The sequence below is a fragment of the Apium graveolens genome, chromosome 7 (genome assembly GCF_009905375.1).
Source record: "Apium graveolens cultivar Ventura chromosome 7, ASM990537v1, whole genome shotgun sequence".
Classification (NCBI taxonomy): domain Eukaryota; kingdom Viridiplantae; phylum Streptophyta; class Magnoliopsida; order Apiales; family Apiaceae; genus Apium; species Apium graveolens.
Genome location: NC_133653.1, coordinates 776,460 through 802,923, shown reverse-complemented (window position 1 = coordinate 802,923; position 26,464 = coordinate 776,460). Strand labels below are relative to the sequence as shown.

At 35.0% G+C, this 26,464-nt stretch overlaps 3 protein-coding genes, 1 long non-coding RNA gene and 1 pseudogene across 8 annotated transcripts in view; 3 read left to right on the top strand and 2 right to left on the bottom strand.

Moving 5' to 3' along the window:
* The window catches only part of LOC141670430 (disease resistance protein RPP13-like), a 77,476-nt gene extending 57,583 nt beyond the window's left edge, over positions 1–19,893 (top strand). Inside the window, exon 2 of the mRNA XM_074476261.1 lies at positions 16,752–19,893. Coding sequence (XP_074332362.1) covers positions 16,976–19,558 — 2,583 coding nt within the window. The 5' untranslated portion in view covers positions 16,752–16,975 and the 3' untranslated portion in view covers positions 19,559–19,893. The remainder of the gene's footprint in view (positions 1–16,751) is intronic.
* LOC141671305 (uncharacterized) overlaps positions 1–26,464 on the bottom strand; it is a 328,936-nt gene that overhangs the window by 212,783 nt on the left and 89,689 nt on the right. The window lies entirely within an intron of this gene.
* Positions 9,322–10,924, top strand: LOC141671508 (xyloglucan-specific galacturonosyltransferase 1-like; annotated as a pseudogene).
* Positions 11,001–12,427, bottom strand: LOC141670584 (putative phospholipid hydroperoxide glutathione peroxidase). Of its 4 annotated transcripts, none has more exons than XM_074476515.1 (6): positions 12,254–12,427; positions 11,977–12,140; positions 11,835–11,896; positions 11,601–11,719; positions 11,354–11,509; positions 11,001–11,279 (listed from the first exon to the last, which is right to left on the bottom strand). In XM_074476515.1, exons 1-6 carry the CDS (start codon positions 12,302–12,304, stop codon positions 11,247–11,249), a joined length of 585 nt encoding a protein of 194 aa, XP_074332616.1. In that variant the 5' UTR covers positions 12,305–12,427; the 3' UTR covers positions 11,001–11,246. The 4 variants fall into 4 exon arrangements, with proteins under 4 accessions (XP_074332616.1, XP_074332618.1, XP_074332617.1 ...); XM_074476517.1 differs by having other exon boundaries at positions 12,064–12,140; XM_074476516.1 differs by having other exon boundaries at positions 12,232–12,408.
* LOC141672153 (putative phospholipid hydroperoxide glutathione peroxidase) lies at positions 24,272–25,449 on the top strand. Of its 2 annotated transcripts, none has more exons than XM_074478659.1 (6): positions 24,272–24,375; positions 24,490–24,566; positions 24,727–24,788; positions 24,904–25,022; positions 25,113–25,268; positions 25,343–25,449. In XM_074478659.1, the coding sequence occupies exons 1-6, from the start codon at positions 24,325–24,327 to the stop codon at positions 25,373–25,375; spliced, it is 498 nt and encodes a 165-aa protein (XP_074334760.1). In that variant the 5' UTR covers positions 24,272–24,324; the 3' UTR covers positions 25,376–25,449. The 2 variants fall into 2 exon arrangements, with proteins under 2 accessions (XP_074334760.1, XP_074334761.1); XM_074478660.1 differs by having other exon boundaries at positions 24,283–24,397.

Genomic DNA, 26,464 nt, shown 5'->3' with positions numbered 1-26,464 from the left:
TAAATTGAAGCATAAGTGGATTGATGCTTATACACGTAACATTTTTTCCGCGGGGCAAAAAACAACTTCAAGAAGCGAAGGAATGAATGCCTTTTTTGATGCTTATGTAGGGTCTTGCACGGGGTTGAAAGAATTTGTCGAGGGTGCACAAAAAGCATTAGAAAGACAATTTATGCGTGAGAAAGAAGAGGATTATAATACACGTCATAAAATTCATTGCATGCGACTGAACACCGCCTTGGAGCAACATGCCGCTTCCATTTATACGAGAATTCCCTTTATTTAAGTCTTTTTTTATTTCGATGTAATTTTGTCAAACTAGACAAGTTAAGCACTTATTTGGATTTGAATTGCGACAATTATGTAATTTCTAATTTGTCATTGATCCATTACTTGAAAACTTATTATGTCGAAATACAACTCTTTCAATGTGATATGAAATAGAATGCAACTTTATTTTGTAATATTTATGCTTGTCATGCATGGGAATTTACATGCAAAGTTGGAAAAATGACCATATGTTAGTCAATATAGTCAAGTACTTCTTAAATTTTGGAAGTCATAAGAAACAATATTCTAATCAACATTTTATTGCATAATCCAGTTCATATAGTTGAAATACATCATTATTTTAAAGATTTCACATAAAATAGGGGATAAAATTTCCAGAATCTTTCTGTCCTTTCCGCGGAAAATAACCTCGGAAAGCATTAATCCTTCCGCGCTTATTTTCCGCGGAAAGGATAGAAAGATTTTTGGAAATGTTCCTTCTGGAAAGGCACATCCCACCTGTTTTACAGGATACCAACCAACCAAGCAACAGTCTATGCACAATCAAACAACAGCAACCTGTAAAATATAAGAAAAAAAATTCGCCAAATTTAGTCACCCCTCCAAATATGGGCCAAATCGCCAAAAAATTACAAAACCTCAAATTTTGATATTTCTCCAAACCTTTTAAAATTTGCACACAACTGTATGGGGGCCATTATATATACAAATCAATAAAAAATAGAAATAAAAAACTAAAAAGGGGACGGGAAAGGGACCCGGTCGATAAACGACCGAGAGAAACGAAACAAGTGTCAATTATCATTAAACCAAATAAAGGGGACGCGATGATATTCAAATGTAACGAAACAAGTTCAAATATACTACACAAGCATAAGATTAAGTCACAAGTTCAACTAAACTACACAACTAGACGAATGACCTAACTACTACTTTTTCCGGCTACCCTCTCCATCCTTTGCCTCATGCGATGTGTTGGTATGGGTTTAGCCATCCCTCTTTGAAGCTCCTTCGCAATCCTATAACGAAAGATCTCCACGTCCGAGGCATCCCAATGCACTTTAGCCAGGTCATATCCCTGCAAGGTGTAGTCCATATATTTGCACACGTACACACCGCAATCTGAGTAATTATCTTGTTTAGGCATTGCATCCCAAACATGAACTAAAGACTCTTCATCTAGGACATTTCTATTCTTGCCAACATAACGAAGCATTCCTCCAACAACTCCAACCTAACACACAACGAAAAATAAAATTAGTTCACGTAGGCAATAAGGAAAGATTTAGAAATTACAATATAAGGTATCATCGATGAACTATTACCACGCACTCTTCCTCTTCGGGATATTGAGCGTTGAAGTGCATAGGATCAAGTACCATCATGCCCCATTCCTTCACAGAAAATACCATGAGAATCCAATGGTTCTGGTTCACATTCGAAGGAGGAAATATGTAGTCCACCTGGTTAATTGGTGGACCTACCCCACAACTCGCCCAATTAACAAAGAAATGCATGGTCCTCGCAGAATAGGGACGTGAGTAGTCCATTTTTTTCGCCAACTCCATAAAAAGTGGATCCATGAAGTAGTATGAAGGCATTCTCGGATACACCCCCGCGGCAGCTATGGCCTCCTCACGATCATGCAACAACCACTGCAAGAAACATGTTATACGATAAATGAAACAAAAAGAAAAACATAAATGAAAGAAGGTCAAAGATTATACCATGTAGGCATATATGATCCTATCATCTAGCCATCCTTTGGGTTCCAAACTCTGCATAACACTTGTGTCCAAGGTTCACTTAAGATCGTGTTTAATAGGACCACTCCCGGGAAAACCACCCAATCCCCAATCCCTCCTAATAGCGTCCATCCTCTCCCACTTTAGTCTCTTATTTATATCCCATTTCTCTTCCACAGGGCGGCGGATATCTATCTTCTCAGCCCTGGAAGACGAGCCTGCTCCAAATATAGATGCCTGTGTCGGGGCCTGTGACACCTGCTGAGATGGCTGTGTCATGTCAATTACATCGGCCTCTCGAGTCTCTCCAACTTTAGGCCTCAGCGCCTCGGGAGAAAGATAAACATGCTGGAACACTGGAGCCATATATGCCGGACCTCTAACATCCTGCATGAATCTACAGTACGGCTCAAGAAACATAGGGGCAATCCTCCCAAACTCCTGCTCATACTCAGGGGGAATGCTACTATCCATAGCTTGCAGACATGCCAACCCCTTTTGTATCTGCAAAATACATTTGTGGCATATAATCAGATGTTACTATAATGCAAAGGAGGAAACAATTCTACAAAATATCGGGGAAACAATTATTAACAAACTTACAAGGTCAAATGCCTGGCAATGGCTGTGGCTTCCCAACACGCATCCGTGCAATGCCCGAGTACCACTGCATGTAGCCTGTGTCATCCACTACGTCTGGCTGATGAGCAACTACAACCTCGGGGTGCTGACTAAAACGGGTCCACTCACCAATCTCAGCAAACCATATACCTCGTCAGTCATAGGGATTAAACGGAATCATAGGCTTCCTATACTCTGTCATGTTAACAGGTGACCGTGGGATACCCTGTCTGAACCCGAACTGTCTCATCACCCTGTCTGAATGCTGATACTCTACAACATCATAGCATAGCACTGGAATCCTGGCAAGACCAAAGTAATGAGCCTCCCATTCCTCAGCCGATATGTCATGATCCCCATCTGAATCCTCCTCCACCTCGTGAAAGTGGGCATATGGCGTCCAAGACACAATATCAGCTGCTACTCCATCAAACTCGCCTCTATAATATGGAAAACTATGATGAGGCGCCAATCTACTATCACGTCTACCTATAGCCCATTTTCTCTTAACAACAATCCCAGTCCCAGGAGCATCCTCATCCATAGGATCATCAGGAACAACATCAGCCTGCACCTTACCCTTCCCTCCCCTTCCCCTACCCTTACCCCTAACCTCCTTCACCTCCGTTACCGTCTTCCCCCTAACCTCCTTCCCTTGTTTCCCTTTCACCTCCATCCCCTTCGCCTCCTTCCCCTTCACCTCCTTCCCCTTCTTCCCCTTCTTCCCTTTAGGCTCCTCCTCCGCCTCCGCCTCCGCCTCCTCCTCCTCAGCTACCACCTCATCTACCGGCCTAGCCCAAAACTCAGCTACTGGATATGAATCCCTGATAGGATCAGGAAGTGGTCTCCCAATCAAGAACCGTTCATATGCCCACAACTGCAACAACCATGTACAACAGGCAATCCTCTTGGGCCCTTTCTGTGCTGCATGCTCGAGCCCCCTATATAGATATGAAAGAACCGCAGAACCCCAAGACCAACTCTACACACCCGTAAGATAGCGAAGGTGTCCAATGTACTTCGGGTGCACCACATTCCTACTACTGGTAGGAAATAGAACAGAACCAACGACCATGAGCCGGTATGCCTGTGTGTGGATAGCAATCCTCCTCGGATCAGGACCCGGATCAGCCCTCCCATATCTCTGATACAACCAAGTGTACTTTATGTCGGCTCTGGCCCATCCCGCCTTCACCTCCTCCTCATCCAACGGCTCAAACCACTGTTTCAAAAAATATGTTAAACCACTGTCCAGACCGTCTCCAACTAACGCATGACCAGCAACCGGTAAACCCAAAATATAGCCAACATCCTCCAAAGTCACTGTCATTTCCCCATGTCTCATGAAGAAGGTGTTGGTCTCGGGACGCCACCTCTCCACAAGTGCCGTGACAAGCCTGGCATCATTCTGCAAAACCACACCCGGATTTGCAAACAGACCAAAACCAATGTTATGCAACAAGTCCTTCTGTGCATCAGATAAAACCCACCTACGCATGTTCTTGTTCCCACAATAACACTACAAAGGACCCCGCTCATGTCCATCCCAAACATCCGAACTCACATGATAGGAGTTATCAAAGATAATGTCATGACTAACTGGACCCGGCAATATGTTATCCATCCTGAAACAATAAACACACAATTTAACGTTAGTTACTTCCACATTTAAAATTGACCGTATAATCACATCCACATGTACCAGAACCAGAATGTGACAAAATTTAGGCCTTGTTAATTCAAATCTCAACCAACACATTTCAATCAATCAAATCTCAATTCCAAATTTCTATGAGCAGATGGCTATTGGCATAAATGTAAGCTACGAACTCTATCATTATGGTTCATTCTTAGTCGAATTACAAGATTGCACCTTTGTCCGAGAAACTTTCATAGTCATACATAGGGAACACTGTCCTGGTCTCTGAAGGTAACTTAGAAATCAAAATAAGGCAAGTACAAAACAACATGTCTAGGATCGCAGAAACACTTCCAAACAATCGGACATAATCAACAAAGAATCAACAATCGGGTTCAACAAAAACACAATCGGGTTCAAAACAAAAACACAATCAATGGGGTCGAATTACATATACACACATACTTACATATACATATAAAATTATAATCCAATCAATTCGAAGTAAACAAAGAACAAAGAACAATCAATTCAATTTCAAAACCCTAACCCTAAGAACAGACTAATACAAAGAACAATCGAGAGAATCGAACCTTTGGGTAGAAAATGGTTGTTGGTTGGTTGTTGTTTCGGTTGAAATCGCCAGAAAATCGCCAGAGAAGTAGGAAGTATATGATTTTGGTGGTTGTGTTTGTGTATATAACTGATGGAGAAGAAAGTCGGGTTGTTATTAGTTTCTGCACGTTTCGCTAATATTTTCCGTAGAAGGGAAATATGTTCCGCGCAAAAAAAGCGCGGAAAATGTAGCATTTCGCGGGAAAAAAGCGCGGACCAGCGTATTTTTTTTTAATCCTGGCCGTTGGATCGAACGGCCAGGAGATAGTGTATTGATTAAGGGTTCCCTGACACATGATTGTCAGGGAACAGGACCCTTTAATCATTATCTAATCTTGCAAGTAAGCAACCCTATATCTCCTTCCCTTACCTGTTATACCATACGACCTACGTATCATTCAACTTCATCATTAGATAATTCTACTTTTGCATATTGAAGGCATGTGTGTCTCTTTTGTGAATTATTGTAATCTGGCCAACCTCTAATTAATACATTTGCGAAGCTATAGATCGGAACAACTGCTATCTACACGCTGAAATACCCACACAGCTACACAAGCCAAAATAATATGGAATAAACTAAACCAATCATTTCTAGGAGGAGATAAAGAAGGAGAAGATGAATTACTATATGATACACAAGACCTCTGTTTTTATCTACAGGTTAATTAATCCACACTCCTGATCTTGATTAAAATCAACATTTCATTCATTAAATTTACTCTACCTGATATTAATTTTATCTACCAGAGAATATATGCTTTCACTGCCAGTTCGCTTACTGCTTTAGTCATCATGCTTTTGGTGTGACCTTTTAATTCACTATTTGATTCTCGTATTTCTGTTTTTATATTTTACTTGCATTGTGATGACAAATTGTATTGTTGTATAGAATGTAGAGTTGTTAATGGCGATTATGTAAATTCAGTGTTTGTGTAGGGAAATTTGGTTATAATCTAATCGAGTATAAAGCCTAATCCCGGAGGTCTCGAATTTAAAGTCCAATTTATTGTAAAATAGTATTCTGATTTTCATTAATAGATTCTCTAATATTAAAACGGGCTTTCAAAAAAGGGGAGTTTTAGAGATATGTATGATCCAAATGAGTCTGTCTATCTACTACTCCCTCCGTCCTTCCTCCCTCCTTTTGATTTGTTATCAAAACGATTGAGCACGGAGATTAAGAAATATGTATAAAGTAATGAAAAAGAGAAACAAAAGTTGGTGAAGTGGTGGACCCCATTGATTTTTAATGTATAAAAGGGAGATAGTGGGGTAAAAGTAGTGTGAAAAAGGAAAAAAGTGGGAAAGTGAAGGGACCCATTGACTATTTTTGATAAGTTTTAAAATGTAAAGAAATGAATAGGACATCACAAAAAGTAAAGTGTAAAGAAATGAAGAAAAAGACGGAGGGAGTAATATTTTGGTACGGCAGAGTTTATAGCTTTATGATGTAAGATTAGAGCTTTTATTAGCCTATGTTTGGTTCATATTGTTTACATCAACGTGCTATGTGCTATATCTATATGTGCCTTCTCTGGACTGTTCACTATAATCTAATTTTTACATTTGATGTCTCTTTTGCAGTGACTGATTGTGTTTGCCTATCCCATCAAATTTACTTTGCTGTTTACACTTGGCTACTTGATGGCTATTGTAAGCTCTGCTTTAGTGCTGTTTTTATGTTTTAATTGTTGATACATTCTTGTTTTAGCCATAATTTTTGTAGTTATTTTTGTAAACTGTCTGATATAAAAGTATGTAGAATGATTGTGGTTCCCCTGGTATCTAACTATAAGCAGAGACATGTAAATATAACAGAATTTTGTATCCTCTTCTTCTATATATGTATATTTTGTATCCTCTTAAATATTTGACAAATTAATTACATTTGGTATTTTGCTTGTTAAATTTGAGTAAAATCACTCGATTTTATAAATTTGACCAGAAAACAAAAATGTCATATTTAATAATTCACCGATTAATTTTGACTACTGGACGTCATATTTATAAATATGACCAACCAAAAATGGTGTCATATTTATAAATGTGACCCGATAATCAATTAATCAATTTATAAAATTGACTCAGAGCCATTTGGTCAAATTTGTAATTTTGACCGCTGTTGGTCATGTTTATGTATAAAAAGCGGGAAATTCAAATTTTTTAAAATTTTGATGTTAGCAGTGAAAAAATATAATTGACTACTGTCGGTCAATTTTAGGCGGTCAAATTTAATTGGTCAAATTTGAGCGGTCACATTTAGTCGGTCAAATTTAATTAAATTTGACCAATTTGACCGATTTTGCTAAATTTGACCAGCCTAAAAAAGACCGACATGATTCGGTCATATTTAACTAAATATGATCACTAGCGGTCAATTTTAATTAAATATGACTGAAAAATTTCGGTCATATTTAGCCGTTTTTCTTTTAGTGAATTGCATGACTGCACATTATAAAAGTTCGGTTTTGTTCTTCAAGTTTAATGACTTCAAGATGCAACTAAACTAAAACTTGGTAAGATAAGAATCTAACATGCTCAGGAGTCAGGTCTGAGAATTAAGATTTTCTATTAGTTGGAGAACCAAAGTAATAACTTTCATATTGAATGATGCATTTTGATAAGAAGAACAAAAAAACCTCAATTTACAAGGCAATGAAACAAATTAATTGTGAAAAGTTGAGTTAATAAGAAATATATAAAAAGGTAAAAGTCCATTAGCAAGGGCAAGTTAGTTACGGTACCTCTCAAAGAGCTTGTAACTTCCATGAACAATTGCTGGCAATTTCCCCATTGGATTTTTTACTGAAAGCTATTTTGGAAGATGATAACATCAACTTTCTGATTATACTAGTGTTTAGTAGTAATATAACACAAACAGGCACCAAAACACACTCTACGAGTCTGCAAGCAATTACGTTAAATATAAACTGACTAAAGACGTGAATTATATCAGTATTTGTGTTGTAAGATAATGCTAACTCTGCAAATACTTGGGGTTCTCTGATCTAGAGCTATACCTAAAAACTGCAATATCAAGTTACAGAAACACTTAAATACACTTAAATACACTAGATATGTTATATTATACATGGCAACTTGCTAGCTCACCCAAAACCTTATGACTTAAAGATTAGAGAATAGCATGTATATCATGCTCAGGTGGTAGCAAGTTTCCTCGCTCAAAAGGCTCATTAAGGATATGACATCGGGTAACTAGGAGTCGGGGCAATAGTTACTTTAAGTGTCCAAATATTTTTTTTGAGAATATTCAGGAGTGAACTGCTGACCCTTGGCAATATAAACATTAATCTCCTCAAATTCAATCCCATGAAGCCTAATTAAGAAAATTGAAGAAACACACATTAGATTAGATACATGTAAACACAAATAAACACAGACCAAGATATTTAAAAGTGTGTTTATACCTACTTGCAGAAGATTATAATAGCACAGCAAGGTTGAGAAAGGCGGTTATTGATTTGCAGCTTCATCTTCTTCACATAAACTCTTCTTAACAAATGGGATCACTCTACATTGTCAATTCTGGTTGGCCAGTATCCATTATCCAGGTACAGAACAATAATAATTCTGTTGTGCAACTAAAAATAATTCTGAGTTATTTTCAGAGAAAATAACTGGCTAGAACATCCTCATAAAAATTCTTTATATAGGTAATGCAAGTGGCGCTCTCGAAGATGTTAAAGAGGCTTAAGGTAAATAAATTTATTTCAAAATCATAAATCTGATTTCCATTTTAAGATAAATAGTCCTTGCACACTTTTTTACTGCAGTGATTGAACAACATTGATCCGCAGTTTTAGTTCAATAAGCAGCAGAAACAAGCTGGAATGCCAATTGGATCTTGCATCATTTTGAAGAAAATATTGAGCTACTTAGTAACTAGATGCCTGTCATGAACAACAGATGCTGCCAGAGGTGTTTCTTGGCATCATAATATCAAATAATGATTATACATAAGCTGTACATTAGTCAATCATTCTCTAATAGAGAAGTCAACAACAAGATCCTACATTGTATGCATCATTATAATATTATAATTAGCCATGCAAGCTTATGGTTTAAATCCATAATTATGCATATTAAACAAGTCTCAATGCAATTAACAAGCCAACGTGCAGCCTACTTTTGGGACAATTTTAGTCCTCCTAAGACGTGCCTTCATGTTCAAGACACTCTTCTTGTGTTGAATATCTTCCCTAAAAACAGAGCAAATTAGCTTGAAGGAACTTCTTCTTTTGGTTCTTGTTTTCCTCTGGTCTTCTACCACTACCATCATCTCTGGTCACATTCTCCACGTATGTGTATCCTCGAGAAAGCTCAAAAATCTGTATTGCCTTTCTGCTGGTGCACAACCCAATTTTGATGTCCCTCTTCCACTTATTAATGCTAGTTCTGTTGATGATCATAAACTTGAAGTTAGCATACGAGAAAGAGTTCCTAGTTGATATCAAGAACAACGCAACTCTTGTTACGCAAGAGATTGCCAGTTATGTTGTTCAAGAGAACAATATTGATGATCATAAACTCAAAGTGGGCATACGAGAGAATGGTCCTGTTGACATCAATGACGACAAGGCTCTTGTCACACAAGATCTTCCTGGTTCTGATGTTCAAGAGAACAACAAAAACCTTATTGTTAGCAACATTGTTCATAACAATAACAATATGCTTTCAGAGTTTGAATCTGCAGTGAAGGTGGTGGAAGAGCATCTGCAAGTGCATCGATCATGGATATCAAATTCAAGTAGCCTCACAACATGTGATGGCAGATGGGTTTATGTGTATGATTTGCCACCAAAGTTTAACAAGGATTTGGTAGCTCAGTGTAGTGATATGTCTCCTTGGTTGGATTTCTGTCAATTTTTCAGGAATGAGGCACTGGGAGAGCCAATACCGAAACTTGGAAAAGCCTGGTAGAACACTCATCAGTATTCTCTGGAACCAATTTTTCATTCCAGGGTTATGAAGCATCCTTTTAGAGTTTATAATGAAAATGAAGCCAAGCTATTCTATGTTCCATTCTATGGTGGCTTAGACATCTTGAGATGGCCTTTCAAGAATGCCTCTCCTGATGTTAAGGACGCTTTGGCATTGGAACTGGTAGAATGGCTTAAAATGCAGAAACCATGGGCTTTAAACTCAGGCAAAGATCCTGTCTTTGTTTTGGGTAAAGTTTCATGGGATTTTCGGAGAAAGGATGATTCTCCATGGGGAAGTACATTTTTGAATCTTGAAGAAATGCAAAACCCGATAAAGCTACTGATTGAAAGGCAACCTTGGCATGTTAATGACATTGGAATCCCACATCCTACCTACTTCCATCCTCACTCCGATGAAGTTATCTTCTCATGGCAATTCAAGATCATCCAATCAAGCCGAAACAACCTCGTTAGCTTTGCAGGAGGTGCAAGACCAGATTCTCCAGACAGTATAAGATCAGTGCTGATTAACCAATGCACTTTAGCAAATACTGGAACATGCAAGTTTCAGAATTGTAGTTCAGGAGGTTGTGATCAGCCTGAATCCATCATCGAACTATTCTTGGAATCTGAATTTTGTTTACAACCTCCTGGTGATAGTCCAACTAGAAAATCTGTCTTTGATTCTCTTATATCAAGTTGCATTCCTGTGTTTTTTGATCCCTTCACAGCTTACTATCAATATTCATGGCATTTGCCTGAGGATCACGATAAGTATTCAATGTTTATAGATCAAGAAGAGGTGAGAAAGTCGAAGGTGAATGTGGTAGAGTGGCTAATGAAGATACCTAAGAAGGCCAGGGATGACATGAGGAGGTATATAGTGTATGAATTGTTGCCTGAGTTGGTGTATGGAGATTCAAGTTCAGACTTTGAACAGTTTCAAGATGCCTTCTCTATAACAATGAATAATCTCCTTGAGAAGGTAACCAGACTGGAGTAAAGTGTATAATGTCATGGTGTTAAATAGTTCAAATTTCAAATGTACATGTTATGAATTGCTTGATGATAATTTCATAATTACCTGATTAGACCAGAAAATTCTGCAGTTTTTGTAATTCTTTACTAACATGAGTACATCAATTAACAAAATTTATCGCTGTGTTATTCATCATTACAGCAAACATATCACGAAACTCGCCATAGGCTCATAGAATTCACACATTACACTGAACATTTCCCTTGCTCCACAGAGCAAACACTCATAAAACTCACAACATAACTATATTTTCCTTAAAATCTTCACAATCACACGCTTTTTTCTCCATACATGTTGCAGACGAGGTAGGTACTAGTCAACCATTAAAACTCAGGCCTCAATCCCGGTTATCAAGCGACTCCTAAAACTTTCTTGATATCATTCTGCAGAAGTCGAAATGATCATATGTTAGCCACAATATAATTAACTTGAGTAATGAAATGCAAGTAATTGTTACCTCAAAGGTAAGCGGAGTGGTTGTGGGAGCATAACGTTCAACAAGTTTGCCATCTTTATCGACTAAAAACTTGGCAAAATTCCATTCAATTTCATCTCCTTTGACAGACTTGAGGTACTTGTATAACGGAGCAGCATCCGATCCATTCACATCAACCTAAATAATCGAAAAACCACAGAAATTTCTCAGAGCGTGCCACTGGCATACTGCAGTAGTTCAAGATCAAAACGTGTACTAAAATCCATACCTTACTGAAGATAGGATATTCAGCTTTGAAACGAGTGCAAACAAAGTTTTCAATTTCTTCATTAGTCCCAGGCTCCTGTCCATTAAACTGGTTGCATGGAAATGCAAGAATCTCTAGTCCTGTAAAGTCACTCACCAGATTGTTAATCACGAAAAACACGAAACAAATGCAAGGATTCAACAACAGCTTCAGCTAACTCAAGCTTGATCATAGATTCATGACAGTGAAACCAACCTTGATCCTTGTACTTCTGGTACAACTCTGCCAACTCTGTATAGTTTGAAGTGGTAAGGCCACTGCACATCAAAGCAAACAAATCATAATCCAATACACTTCTTTAACAAATGCACATATTGCTAAATCCTCAGGATATTACAAAGTGGAGCGGAAATCAAACATGTGACCTGTTGTACAGAGAACATTGACATCATTGATCGACATCATTGATAAATCAATAACATACCATTGAGATGCAACATTGACAATCAACAAAACTTTGCCCTTGTACTTGCTTAGCTCTACATCATTACCCTTGCCATCCTGCAATCATCAGTCAAACATTTTTATTGCATTCATTCAACCTACACTACCATTTACGACGAAAAAATTATTACGACGGAAAAATTTATACCGAAAGAAAGAAATGAAAGAACCTTGACAGTGAAGTCATGGATGGATTGCACACTGCTTAATTCACTGGCCATATTAAAAATCTTGAAACCTCAAAAATATAAAAATAGTTTTTTTTTGTGCTTTTTGCAAATGAAGTTAATATTTTGTATAAGTTGATAAGAAGAGAAGAGGAGCTCAAAGCCTATATATAGGCATTTACCAAAAGATGTGGACAAGCATATAGATTAGTTGGGGTTAATATTATGACACGTGTCCGACATTTTGAGTGCAGTTAGATTTTAATAAAGATGAGAAATTATTGAATTTAAAAGAATGATTAAATTCTAATAAAGTGGCTAGCTTTCATATTTTGGAAGCGTCCATTGAAAACGCCACGTTTTGCTTTTATGATTGGAATTTGATTATTCTAGAATAGTTATATCAACTTCAGTGAATACGTCACAAAATTATTTTTAATTTTTTAAGGCGTATTTTAAGGTGAATAAAATTCAAAAAAAAATTCTGAACAAAAGTATATATATATATATGTATATATTAAATTTTAATTCAAAAAAAGAAAAACTAAAAAAAAGTGTGCGGAATTTTAACTTTTATATATTTTAAAATACGTATAAAAAGTCAAAGGTACTTGTAATTTGGGACAGAGGAAATTTTAATTTTCATCTCATAACTTTTATTTGCTTAAATTTGATTCCTTCATTAAGTCTGGTTATTTACAATTTTGCTGTTTGTTTAAAAAATATTGGTAAAAATGCGGTTGGCAGTCAAAATCAATTTATTTTTACATTTTTGTGAAAGTATTTGAGGTTGTATTTGTATTTACGACCATTACAATTAGTTGCAAAATTGTATTTCTAAAGAAAATTAGAAATTTGTATTTTCTTGAATAAATAAAAAATCATATTTTTCGGTAGAAAATTCACTCAATTTTTTACTTTTATTTGAATCGATCAACAAAAATAATGATAACAAGAAGAAGAAGAAGAAAGGGGAAATCAAACTGGTGACATGGGAGTGCACTAAAATAGCTTAAGGAACTTAATCCGGACAAATACTAATTTTAAAGACTATTAAAAGAAGCATTCGACATTTAAATTAAAATTTAATGGAAACAACTTTTTCTTAAAGCATTTTGTTGGACTTCAAGGAACTATCTACATTATTATATTAAAGACAAAATATTAAAAATTTAGTTGTTGATTTTTGGTTCTTCGTCATTCGATCACATCAAATTGATGAGAACCGTTAAATATAATCTTAAAAATTACTACCTCAGTCCCTTCATTTCTTTACATTTTTTTTTCACATGCTTGCACGCATTTTAAGGCAACTATAAAATATATTTTTGTAATTTATTTTTAAAATTTTCTTTTTTTTATAAAAGTTTGAACATTATATTTTTATTTAGAAGAAAAAAATTTAAAAAAAGAATCATGAAACTACATTTAATAAGAGTTGTCTGCCGAGTGCCCGTCCCCCAATATAAAAAAATTTCACTTATTTTTTTGTTCTTCCACCTTTTGATTTCATCTTTTATAATTGATGATTTTTATCCTATATGACATATAATTCTATATGTTTTATTTTTACCCATTTTTCTTTATTAATAAACGAAACTAATTTTTAAGTGATACTTAGTTTCACTTATTTTTTAGTATCACCACCTTTTAATTTCACCTTTTATGATTCATGTTATAACTCTAAGTGTATTATTTTTATCATTTTTTTAATCCTATATGATTTATAATTCTATATATTTTATTTTTACTCATTTTTTTAATTTTTTATAAGCCATGATTTTTTATTATTTTAATAGGTTTGAATCTTTTTTTTAGTTATATTTTAAAATAAATAAGTTCATAAATTTGCTCCATTTTTATTATTTTTTTATTCATATATGACTTACAATTTTCTATGTAATATTTTACCTGTTTTTTGATTCTTATATACCATATATTTATATTATTTTTATATAAATGGAATCGTATATATATTGTAAATTCTAAATTCATACCTACATAGTTCTATTTTAGCACCAAATGCGAAGAGTGGGGCCCACATGGGGGACCACACCTGCCACGTCAGCAGAGTGGGGCCCACATGGGGGACCTCCCTCTGCCATGCCCGCAGAGTGGGCCCACATGGGGGACCACACCTGCCACGTCAGCGGAGTGGGCCCCACATCATGGGACACATCAGCGATAAGTCAGCAGTGGGGAACCCCCATGTGGGACCCACATGTGACACGTCAGCATATTTTTATTTATTTTTTAATAAAAAATTGAATATTTTAATTTATGAATGGATTGACAACACTTTACGAGACCTATGCTAACGTAATTAAAATATGTTGTAATATGGTAGATTATCATAATGATACATCAACATTATCTATCATAACATCACATAATTATGTTGTATAAGGTCATTTATGGCGTAGTGTGTATATTTATACATACATAATGTACAATTTATTAGAAAAAATTATGCAATCACAAACTATATAAAAATACAAATTCAGCTAACAATAATAAATTTAATATGAATTTACTTAGTAATGTTGATTTAATTTTTTGTTAAATTATCCATCAATCGTGTGTTGTGAATAAAGTTTCTATGTAAAATATTAGTTATGTCTTTTTGAACAACAGATTCATAATAATGTTGAGTTTGTTGTTCTAATAAAATTTAAGTTAATGAAAATTACAAATAATTTAAAAAAGAAAAATTGCAATAATTGTACAATTTTATTTATTACATATTTTAATGTAAAATTAAAATAAATTTTTATAATCATTATTTAATATTGATATTTTGATCTCGGCCCATACTTCGCACGGGTTATGTACTTGACACTGGTTATCTACTAGTATGAATGAATAACTAAAATCAAAAGTTGGTGGTACCAAAAAAATTAGTGAAATTAAAATTTGTGTAACACTAAGAAATTTGTCTCTCTCCGGATTATTGTCCAATAAATGTCATTGGACATAAAGCTGCTCCATTTACATTCCTTTTCTTGATCAGGTGCTTTAATTAATCTTAATCAGGCCTTAATTATTCTGCATTAACTGATTTGTGGTTTTGTTTGTTTGGGTTGTGATCAGATTATACGATGGACAGTTGCCAAACCTATTCTGCTCATGATTTCGTTGTCAAGGTTCTTTCTTTTACTGCACCCCTGCTCTGTTTGCATGTTTTAATACTTGCAAGTCTGTGCGCGCCCGTGTGTTTTATGTGGTTACGGATTAAATTTTTGAATTTGTGTTTATGTGCATTTCGAATTAATGTAATCTTGAGTTTGTTGTTATTATTGTTGATATGATATTCTTTGTTCACTTGTTTCCTATTAGCCTCTGGACTTTGATAAATTTTTCTTTAGGTTTTTTTTACGAGTTTCTCTATTTTTCGTTTATTGATTTTTCATTTATTCATTGTTTTAGATATTAACGGGAGTTTGCAAAAAAGTTTAAATTTTATAATTCTTGTTTAGGATTTACGAACATATATAGGCTGATAATGTACAACGAAATGATCTCGTTGCAAAATTTAAATAATGTATATAGCATAAATTACTGTCCGAAAATGTATATATGATGTAATGAAGGATATAAGATGAATTAGTTCGAATTTTAACTCAACTGTGGATAAAAATGTTTCTTTTTGTGCCTTAAATATCTACTATCTTATGTTAAGGACACCTGGCGTTGGAACTGGTAGAATGGCTTAAACTGCAGAAACCCTTTAAACTCAGGCAAAGATCATGTCTTTGTTTTGGGTAAAGTTTTCGGAGAAGGGATGATTCTCCATGGGGAAGTACATTTTTGAATCTTGAAGAAAGGCAACCTTGGCATGTTAATGACATTGGAATCCCACATCCTACCTACTTCCATCCTCACTCCGATGAAGATATCATCTCATGGCAATTCAAGATCATCCAATCAAGCCGAAACAACCTCGTTAGCTTTGCAGGAGGTGCACTCAAATATCAAATTCGAAAAGTCTAGTGAAAATGACATTTTTTTAAATTTGGACCGGTGACTAGTGACATAATCACTTAAGTAAATGGTGCCCCGAAGAAGTTGGGCTCTGGATCCTTAATTTCAACAAACGCTGCTGTCAAGTACCTGAATTTCATCCCTTTCATCTGCTTGACTAATAACTCAATAGGGTAGATTTCCCTGGAGACTTACTATGCACTTGAGAAGAATTGCATTGTAGCGATTATGGTGTAGAAACTGCAATAATTGAAAGGACAGTGCTCTGTTTTATAGGGACACCATACACATGCTCTGTTTTATACCAGTTACTCTGCTGTCATGGTCCCTCTTCTTCTTTATTGCTACAAAGACTTGTGACAAGTCTCCGGCGACTTCAATAATTATAAATACATTCTATATCTTTTCTGGTCCCTCTGAGATTTCTTTTCTTTTTATGGACTTAATATTCGATTACGATCACTTTCAGGTGTACCTAAATTCAACAACAATATGTTAGACAGACATATTATTTAGACAGGTTGCTAAAGCCTCTTTGTAGGGACACCAAACACATGCTTTTATTAATTATTATCCACAAAAAGACACCACTCAGGATGTGAAAGCATCTCATAGGCAAACCAATGAATTAAAGCTTTTATTTCTGTAATTCTGTGCACAATAGACCTTACAAATCATAAATTAGTATTGTTCTTGTTGTAGTTACTTCGATTACCTTCAGATCATAAAGCTTCTTAAAGAAGAATGGTTGATGCAATCGTATCTCTTGCAATTGAAAAGCTTGGTGCATTTATTGCACAAGAAGTTAACATTCTACTTGAAGTGAAAGATAATTTAAGGTGGCTCAAAGATGAATTGCGCTACCTCCAATCTTCCGTAAGATCTGCAGAATCAAGACTGGAAGAGGAGCAAATCCGCAACTGGGTGGAGGACGTTAGAGATGTCGCCAATGATGCGATAAAAATCCTGAGCGATTTCAGTGCTCACCAAGAAGAATATGCAGCTCCGAAACGAGGTATCTTGGATCGTGTTCGGGGCTGTGTTTGCGTGTGCAATGGAGAAGTTATGCTTTATGATATTGGCAAGGAGATTGAGTCACTCAAAAGAAGGATTGAAGTGATCAAGAATAGGCGAAATGAGTACCGTATTGACAACATCTTAGCCACTCCAAACAAGCAGCAGAAAGAGAGAACATTGTTGAGAATAACCGCCATTAATAACCAGGTGGAAGTGGTTGGTTTTGAGGATGATTTTAAGATTTTGAAGGCTGAACTTGATAGCAAGGATCTCGCCCTCAAAGTCATTTCAATTCACGGAATGGGGGGCTTGGGCAAGACTTCACTTGCCACAAAGTTGTACAACTCTAGCGAGTTGAGAAATTTTGATACTCGTGCTAAGGTTTGTGTGTCCAACGAATATAACATAAAAGATGTTTTGAAGAGAATAGTGACGTCTTTTATGGGAGCTGAGTACGAACAAAAGTTGTCAACCATGGACGAGTACCATTTGCTGCAGCACCTGCCAGAGTTACTTCAAAGTCAAGGCCGATATTTGGTTTTGATTGATGATATATGGGACATAAAGGTTTGGGACCAGATTAAGATTGCTTTTCCAAACCAGAAAAACCGTAGTAGAATCATCATAACCACCCGCAACAAAAAAGTTGCAGAGATGGCAGATGGCAAATGTTTTGTCCATCAACTCCGTTTTCTAACGGAAGATGAGAGCTGGGAATTGTTCTGTAAGAGAGCAGAACCAACAATCCAAAATTTGAAGAAATTAGGAAGGGAGATGGTTGGTAAATGTCGTGGTTTACCACTTGCAATCGTGGTACTGAGCGGCCTCTTATCACACAACATGAGCTATGAATATTGGTCAAAGGTGAAGGAGCATATATGGAGACACTTGAAGGATGATGATTTGTCTCCCCAGATTGGGGAAATACTGAGTTTGAGTTATAATGACTTGTCTCCCCAAATGAAAGACTGTTTTCTCTACCTTGCAAGGTACCCGGAAGACCATGTGATTGATTTGGACGAGTTGAAGCGTCTATGGATTGCAGAGGAATTCATATCAGAAGCCGAAGAAGGTGAAGGAGTAATCATGGAGGATTTGGCTGAAGATTGTTTGAATGAGCTGATTAACCGTAATTTGCTTCAGGTTAATGATTTGCGATGGAACGGACAAGTTCAGGGTTGCCGGGTCCATGATCTTGTCCGTGATCTTGCCATAAAAAAAGCAAAGGAGCACAAGTTGTTGGTCGTTTTGGAATCAGGTAAACACCATCCAGAACACATTCATTTGTTGGAAGGACAACCCCGTCATGTCATTTACAATGAAATAGGTGAGTACTTGAAACTAGTTGAGCGTAGATTTGATGCTTTACTTGTGCGTTCATTGGCAGTGGTAAATTATTTAAGTGGTAAATATGAATTAGAAGAAATGAAGTTGGTGTGTGCGAGATTCAAAAATCTTAAAGTCCTAGATATGACAAGTGTACATTCAGAGGTAATACCAGAAGAAATAGGAGATTTAGTTCACTTAAAGTACTTGGGCTTAATGGGTCGTGAGAAGTATTCTAAAATACCTATAGATATTCCAGCAAGTATAGGCAAGCTTAAAAAGCTACAAACCTTGCACGGTCGGAGGAGTACAGACTACACAGTTCCTAGGGAGATATGTGAGCTTCATGAGTTGAGGCATTTAGCCATTAATGTTACTGGGAGTTTGAATATAGGTAAGCACCAAACAAAGTTACGCACTCTCCTTTCTATAGATTATAAAGAATGGATGAAGATTGATACTGTTAATCTCACCAACCTCCATACACTCTTTATATATGGTCAAAGCAACAGTTACACGCTGGAGTCCGTAGCCAATTTAACAAGTCTCCAAACATTTACACTATTGTTTATATTTGTTGAGATTCCAACACTGAAACCACTCTCGTCTTGCAATCGTCTCAAGAGCGTTGACTTAACGGGTATTCTAAAAGATCCATCGGAACTACGTCATCTGCCCGATTCAATCACGGATTTAAGTCTAGTTGATACTAAGTTGACAGAAGATCCAATGCCCACTCTGGGAAGTTTGTCGAATCTCACCGCTCTTCATCTGGGTTCTAATGTGTACAGGGGAAACAAAATGGTATGCAGTGAGAATGGGTTTCCAAGTCTTCAAATTTTAATATTATATAATTTCCTTAATCTGGAAGAATTGGAAGTTGGGGACCGAGCTTTCCCTTCTCTCAAGCAATTTCAAAGATTTGGCTGTATAAAACTGAAGAACATTCCTGTACAACTAGCAGAATGCTTACAGAATTCCTAATCACTCTCGTCTTGCAATTGTCTAAAATATCTATCGAGACTACGTCATCTGCCCGATTCAATCACAGATTTATATCTACGCAACAGTGGGTTTACAGAAGATCCGATGCCCACTCTGGGAAGTTTGTCGAATCTCACCGCTCTTTGGTTGGGTTTTAATGTGTACAGGGAAAACAAAGTGTAATCTTCAAATTTTAAGATTACAAGAATTCATCAATCTGGAAGAATTGGAAGTTGGGGACCAGCTTTCCCTTCTCTCAAACAATTTCAAACAGTTAGATGTCAAAAACTGGAAAAGATTCTTGTACAACTAGAACGACTCTGGGTTAAATATTTTATGATTCTATTAAATTTGGTTTTATTTTTTTCACCCTTTGCTTTAACCTTTTCTTTGGTTTTTATTAATTTTTGGTTTTTTAAAATTTTTGGTTTTTATATGACTTAATATATTATATATATATTTTTTACCCGTTTTTCAATTGCAATTCTTTTATTAATTTGAACTCAGTAATTCTATTTCTTATATGACTCAATAGTATATTTTAATGAAATAATAAAATTTTTAAAATCGTATAATAATTATGATATTTATATTATTATCATAACACAAATATCATACTATTTGGTTTGGGTTTTGTGAGTAAAAATTAGAAATTTTAACATGACACTTATATTACTATAATTTTAAAACACTCTGGGAACGAAAAACCAGATGTATGTAAGTGGGTTGCCTATTGAATTTTATGAACCTATTAATGGGTCAGTTTATGAACTTATATATTTTAAAATTTAATATTATAAATAATACACTTATTTAGACATACTTATTTTTTAACAAATATATCTAATAAAATATTAAAATAACAAAAATAAAATAATAATTATTTAAAACACTGTAAATGGCACGAATTTTAGATTAATATTTATTATATCAACTTTCATCATAATTTCATGTTGGTTCTCCACAAATACATAATATTAATTTTAATTGTATTCATTCTTGATCTTTAATAAATTTAAATTTTTAACATCAACGTTTTAATATAAGTCCATTGTCCATATTTTACTGATATATGACTGATTATGTAGTAGTTCTTGGACTTAAAATTTATAAACAAAGAAAGATAGAGTAATTTAAGTCAAGGGATTACAGTTAATAATAATAATGAGATTATTTTTGTGTATAATAGTTCGGGATTATAATCCTAAAAAAGGTTGACAAGTATCGGCTAAGCAACATGGCCTAATGAATGGGCCTTAGTATCACAATTTGAGAAGAAAAGACACAGAGCTCCAAAATGTACCACCTAACCGCTGAGTTAGCTCTAACGTTCTGTATATATTATAAACCCAACTAAATATCACGTTTGTGAGTGATATAAAAGGCCATTTTATAATATCAGTGAGATTTTGGGCTTTTTCTTCCCAAATTGTGAGAATAAGGGCCATCATTCTGCTATGCTTGACTATGATCATCATCTTCAACTGTATGTCAAGAAAAAAGGTCATTGCCCATGAAATTCTCAATATGTATCTCCTCAATTTTTGTATTTAGAACTCTTTTGATTACAAATTAGCAAGAATGTTTGCTTAGTTGTGCTTACATTGGTCTCATGATTGTTTGCTCTTTCATCCCAATGATTGTGTAAGTTAATCTCCATTTTTAGATCCTTGCTTATATACATAGACTGCATAGGATCCCCCGTGACCATCTATATTTAGCTTCAAAACAGTAATTTTCGATACAATATATTACTATGCAGCAATATGTATAATTTTTTATGCTCTTTTAAGACATGTTATCAAACTCAAAGTTCATATTTAGTTTCTTCAATTAAGGCTTGCCAAATTCATCTTATTCGATTATTGTTTCAAATTATTTTGTCCTATAATGAAGAACTCGAGCAAACTCATGGGCGGTGTACGTAAAAATGCTCATGATAATCTGTTTGTCATATATTATACATTCTTTGCATCTTGATGGTGGAGTATCTTAATAAATTTCAATTTGTTTAAGGACTAAACTACAACACCCTCCCCGTTGGTTCTGGAAAGGTATATGTATTCTACTTACTATCACATATTTTGTTTTGCTAGACATAATAGATATTTATATAAATGTGATGGAAAGAGGTTAAGCCGAAAATGCGTCAACGATAAACTATCTGTGTCAGGTTCTAGATACAAAGTGAATATACACCTGACCTATAGTTTAATGCTTTCGGATATGCCTTTGATTTGATCGAGTCAAATTACAAGGTCTGGGTACTTTAGGCTGGTGCAGGAAAACAATTCGAGCAATTTGAGACATTTTATGGATCATTCATTGGTTGTAAAAAATATGTATTCTGAATTGCTTTTGACTTCATATATGCCTGAATGTTGATTGCAAATTCGAAAAAAAGCACCTTATGTTAAAAGTTACAAAAGATTTTGAACACAAATTATAATATTTTGGTTTGGTAGTCTACAATTTACATGTTTCTTTCATTATTATAATTAACTAATTCTTTCTTTAAATTATGAATTTATTATTTTTGCTTACAACCTATTTATTATGTGAGTTATGAGCATTGAACCCACCTTTGTTGCCCTACTTCATGTGTTAGAAAAAGTGTACTGCTAAATAAATAATTATAAATTGATAATAAATTATAATAGCACTGATGTCACTCCTAAAAGAACGTTTGCGTTGCAGGCTTGCAGTCAAGTCTGACTTAGAGGTATAAAGGATAATGAGGCCATTACATGCTATTTTAAACAGTCAATAAAAATTAAAGTAAGTGGAACTATTATAACTAGTGAGAAAAATTGTTCCTGAAATTAACTCGGGAACTTTCCTGAAATGCAAGTGTATTTTAGTATAGAATAGTAATGGTATTTTGGTAAATGCATATAATATTGTGTAATTACTACAATACCCTCGTGTTCTAAAATGAGAAAAAAATTTAAACTCAGGAAGCGTATTTAGGAAGTGCATCTGAGGTAACCTCAGGAACATCAATGTCATAACCAATTGTGCTCGGGTTTTTGTACTAGTTCATTTGCATTCTTAAAGCTCTGGTATATTTCTACTAATTGATATTTCTACTGAGCATGAGCATCTTTCTTTGAACTCTTTATCTTTAAAGAGTAACCGATATATTGTCGGTTGTCTGCAGATGCAAGTCTATATGTGGTTTATATTTGTTTATGGCCTCATTGTATAGTATAGGAGTATGAACTAAATATAATACATAGGCTATATTTTCCCTATGGCTATAACAGTTAGACCTCTACTGATATATGTTAAAAATCTACATATTTTAGGACTTATTTAAGATGCAGGAAGAATATTTTTATTCAAATTTCATGAATTTTGAAAGAATTGAGTTATATTATTTCTTAGATGTCCGCACCTTACATTTGACTGCGAGGCCATGTCGAATCCAAATGCAAAGGTACTTTGTAACTCATTGGCATACATGGATATTTCAGGTTTCCTGCAATTAATTTTTAGATGTCTGAACCTTACATTTGACGATGAGACTATGTCAGATTCAAATACAAAGATACTTTGTAACTCATTGACATACATGGATATTTCAGGTTTCTGCAAAACATTATTTGTGGATATTTTAGGATGAGGCGATGGAACAACACTTGGAATGGAAAGACAGCGAGCCTTTAATTAATCTGACCTGAACTAAACATGAACAGAAGTCAGTTGGAAGTGTTGAAGATTAATATGATGCAATATCATAGCTTGGATTAATGTCGGATGCATGTTAGAATTGTATAATTATTGTAAAGAGGAACAACTCTTTATTTTGCACCGAGGCATCAATTTGAAGATCTTTTATGCATCATTTAGTATTATCAAATATAAAAATAATGAGCAATTGGCCCTCTAGTTATGTTATATAAGGTTTTAAATTAGGTTGTATACTTATGTACGGAGAATCAACCAAAATAATTTAATAATTTGAAGTGGTTTATGCAAATTATTTCAAAGGACTGAATCGTTTGTAATGTAGTAAATATGTTGAAGAGACTCTTAAACCTATGGTATCAAAATTGATGAAAAGTCTTACTGATTTTTGTGTAAGAAAATAGCACTTCTTATGTTTTAGTTTTACTCTCTGTAATTTCAAAATTAGGGCCAGTGTTATGAAAATCAAGCTCATTTGCAATCTCCAGTTACCTCAAGAATGAAAAACTTATACAAAAAAAGTATACTAATAAACTAAATAATTTACTATCGTATTATTTAATCATTTTTACCAACCGCGTGAAACGCGATTACTTCACCTAATTTTGGAATAAAGGGAGTATCATTTTGAATAGTTACTTGTTATTTCTCAATTTAAATTTGTGACGTATTCCATGAAGTTGATATAACTATTCTAGAATAATCAAATTCCATCTGCACAAAATCTTGAACAACAAAACTTGTTATTTTACACGTGTCACAAGATAACAAAACTTGTTATCTTGAAAGCCACTTTATTCGAATTTAATCCTTCTTTTAAATTCAATAATTTCTCATCTTTATTAAAATCTAACTGCACTAAAATTGTCGGACACGTGTCACAATATTAACCACAACGAATCTATATGCACATCCACATCTTTTGTATCGGCGACATTGCTAACATAACGGTAAATGTCTATATATAGGCTTTGAGCTCCTCTTCTCTTCTCATCAACTTATACAAAATATTAACTTCATTTGCAAAAAACACAAAAAAAATATTTTTAAATTTTTGAGGTTTCAAGATTTTTAAAATGGCCAGTGAATTAAGCAGTGTGCAATCCATCCATGACTTCACTGTCAAGGTTCTTTCATTTCTTTCTTTCGGTGTAAATTTTTCCGTCGTAATAAATTTTTCCGTCGTAAATGGTAGTGTAGGTTGAATGAATGCATTAAAGATGTTTGACTGATGATTGCAGGATGGCAAGGGTAATGATGTAGAGCTAAGCAAGTACAAGGGCAAAGTTTTGTTGATTGTCAATGTTGCATCTCAATGGTATGTTATTGATTTATCGATGAGGTCCTGAGACGATGTTCTGTGTACAATAGGTCACACGTTTGATTTCCGCTTCACTTCATAATATCTTGAGGATTTAGCAAAATGTGCATTTGTTAAAGAAGTGTATTGGATTATGATTTGTTGCTTTGATGTGCAGTGGCCTTACCACTTCAAACTATACAGAGTTGGCAGAGTTGTACAAGAAGTACAAGGATCAAGGTTGGTTTCACTGTCATGAGTTTATGATCAAGCTTGTGTTAGCTGAAGCTGTTCTTGAATCCTTGCATTTGTTTAGTGTTTTTCGTGATTAACAATCTGGTGAATGACTTTACAGGACTAGAGATTCTTGCATTTCCATGCAGCCAGTTTAATGGACAGGAGCCTGGGACTAATGAAGAAATTGAAAACTTTGTCTGCACTCGTTTCAAAGCTGAATATCCTATCTTCAGTAAGGTAAGGATGTTAGTACACGTTTTGATCTTGAACTGCAGTATGCTAGACCTGTTTTGTCTGAGAAACTTATGTGGTTTTTCGATTATTTAGGTTGATGTGAATGGATCAGATGCTGCTCCGTTATACAAGTACCTCAAGTTTGTCAAAGGAGATGAAATTGAATGGAATTTTGCCAAGTTCTTAGTCGATAAAGATGGCAAACTTGTTGAACGTTATGCTCCCACAACCACTCCGCTTACCTTTGAGGTAACAATTACTTGCATGTCATTACACAAGTTAATTATATTGTGGCTAACATATGATCATTTCGACTTCTGCAGAATGATATCAAGAAAGTTTTAGAAGTCGCTTGATAACCGGGATTGAGGCCTGAGTTTTAATGGTCGACTACTAACTACCTCGTCTGCAACATGTATGGAGAATATAGCATGTGATTGAGAAGATTTTGAAGAAAATATAGTTATGTTGTGAGTTTTATGAGTGTTTGCTCTGTGGAGCAAGGGAAATGTTCAGTGTAATGTGTGAATTCTATGTGTTTGCTGTAATGATGAATAATACAGAGATAAATTTTGTTAATTGATGTACTCATGTTAGTAAAGAATTACAAAAACTGCAGAATTTTCTGGTCTAATCAGGTATTTATAAAATTATCTTCAAGCAATTCATAACATGTACATTATAAATTTGAACTATTTAACACCATGACATTATACACTTTAACCCAGTCTGGTTACCTTCTCAAGGAGATTATTCATTGTTATAGAGAAGGCATCTTGAAACTGTTCAAAATCTGAACTTGAATCTCCATACACCAATCCAGGCAACAATTCATACACTATATACCTCCTCATGTCATCCCTGGCCTTCTTAGGTATCTTCATTAGCCACTCTACCACATTCACCTTCGACTTTCTCACCTCTTCTTGATCTATAAATATTGAATACTTTCTCGATTGTTGAGCTTTCTCGAGGATACACATACGTGGAGAATGTGACCAGAGATGATGGTAGTGGTCGAAGACCAGAGGAAAACAAGAACCAAAAGAAGAAGTGTTAATGGAACTCAAGAGAGTAACTTGTTATCAATCTTGTACGATAAAGACATTATTATATATATATATATTGAATATATAACTAATTCACAAGAACATTGCTAATTCTTAAATCACATAAGCATATAAGAATTAACAATTAAATTAAGAGAAGAGTTTGAGAAAACAAACAGAGATTGGATTTAATCTCGAGTCCAAAAAACTGTCTCCTTAAAGCAGTTTCGCCCCGCACCATCCGTGTTTAGCGACCTGCTTCCCGGGATAAAACGAGATACTAGTATAATCGATAGATCGAATATACTCTCAGCGAACTTGAACTGAGCCCGAGAATTATCACCGGAATATTGGAAAAATTTAAGACTAAAGAGACCGAGAATGAAATAGATGACT

Coding starts and splice junctions, on each gene's coding strand:
- LOC141672153 (XM_074478659.1), top strand. CDS start 24,325: ATGGCCAGTGAATTAAGCAGTGTGCAATCCATCCATGACTTCACTGTC. Junction 24,567..24,726: donor GTCAATGTTGCATCTCAATG/GTATGTTATTGA, acceptor TTTGATGTGCAG/TGGCCTTACCACTTCAAACT. Junction 25,023..25,112: donor AATATCCTATCTTCAGTAAG/GTAAGGATGTTA, acceptor TCGATTATTTAG/GTTGATGTGAATGGATCAGA.
- LOC141670584 (XM_074476515.1), bottom strand. CDS start 12,304: ATGGCCAGTGAATTAAGCAGTGTGCAATCCATCCATGACTTCACTGTC. Junction 11,720..11,834: donor CCAGAAGTACAAGGATCAAG/GTTGGTTTCACT, acceptor GTGACTTTACAG/GACTAGAGATTCTTGCATTT. Junction 11,510..11,600: donor AATATCCTATCTTCAGTAAG/GTATGGATTTTA, acceptor TCGATTATTTAG/GTTGATGTGAATGGATCGGA.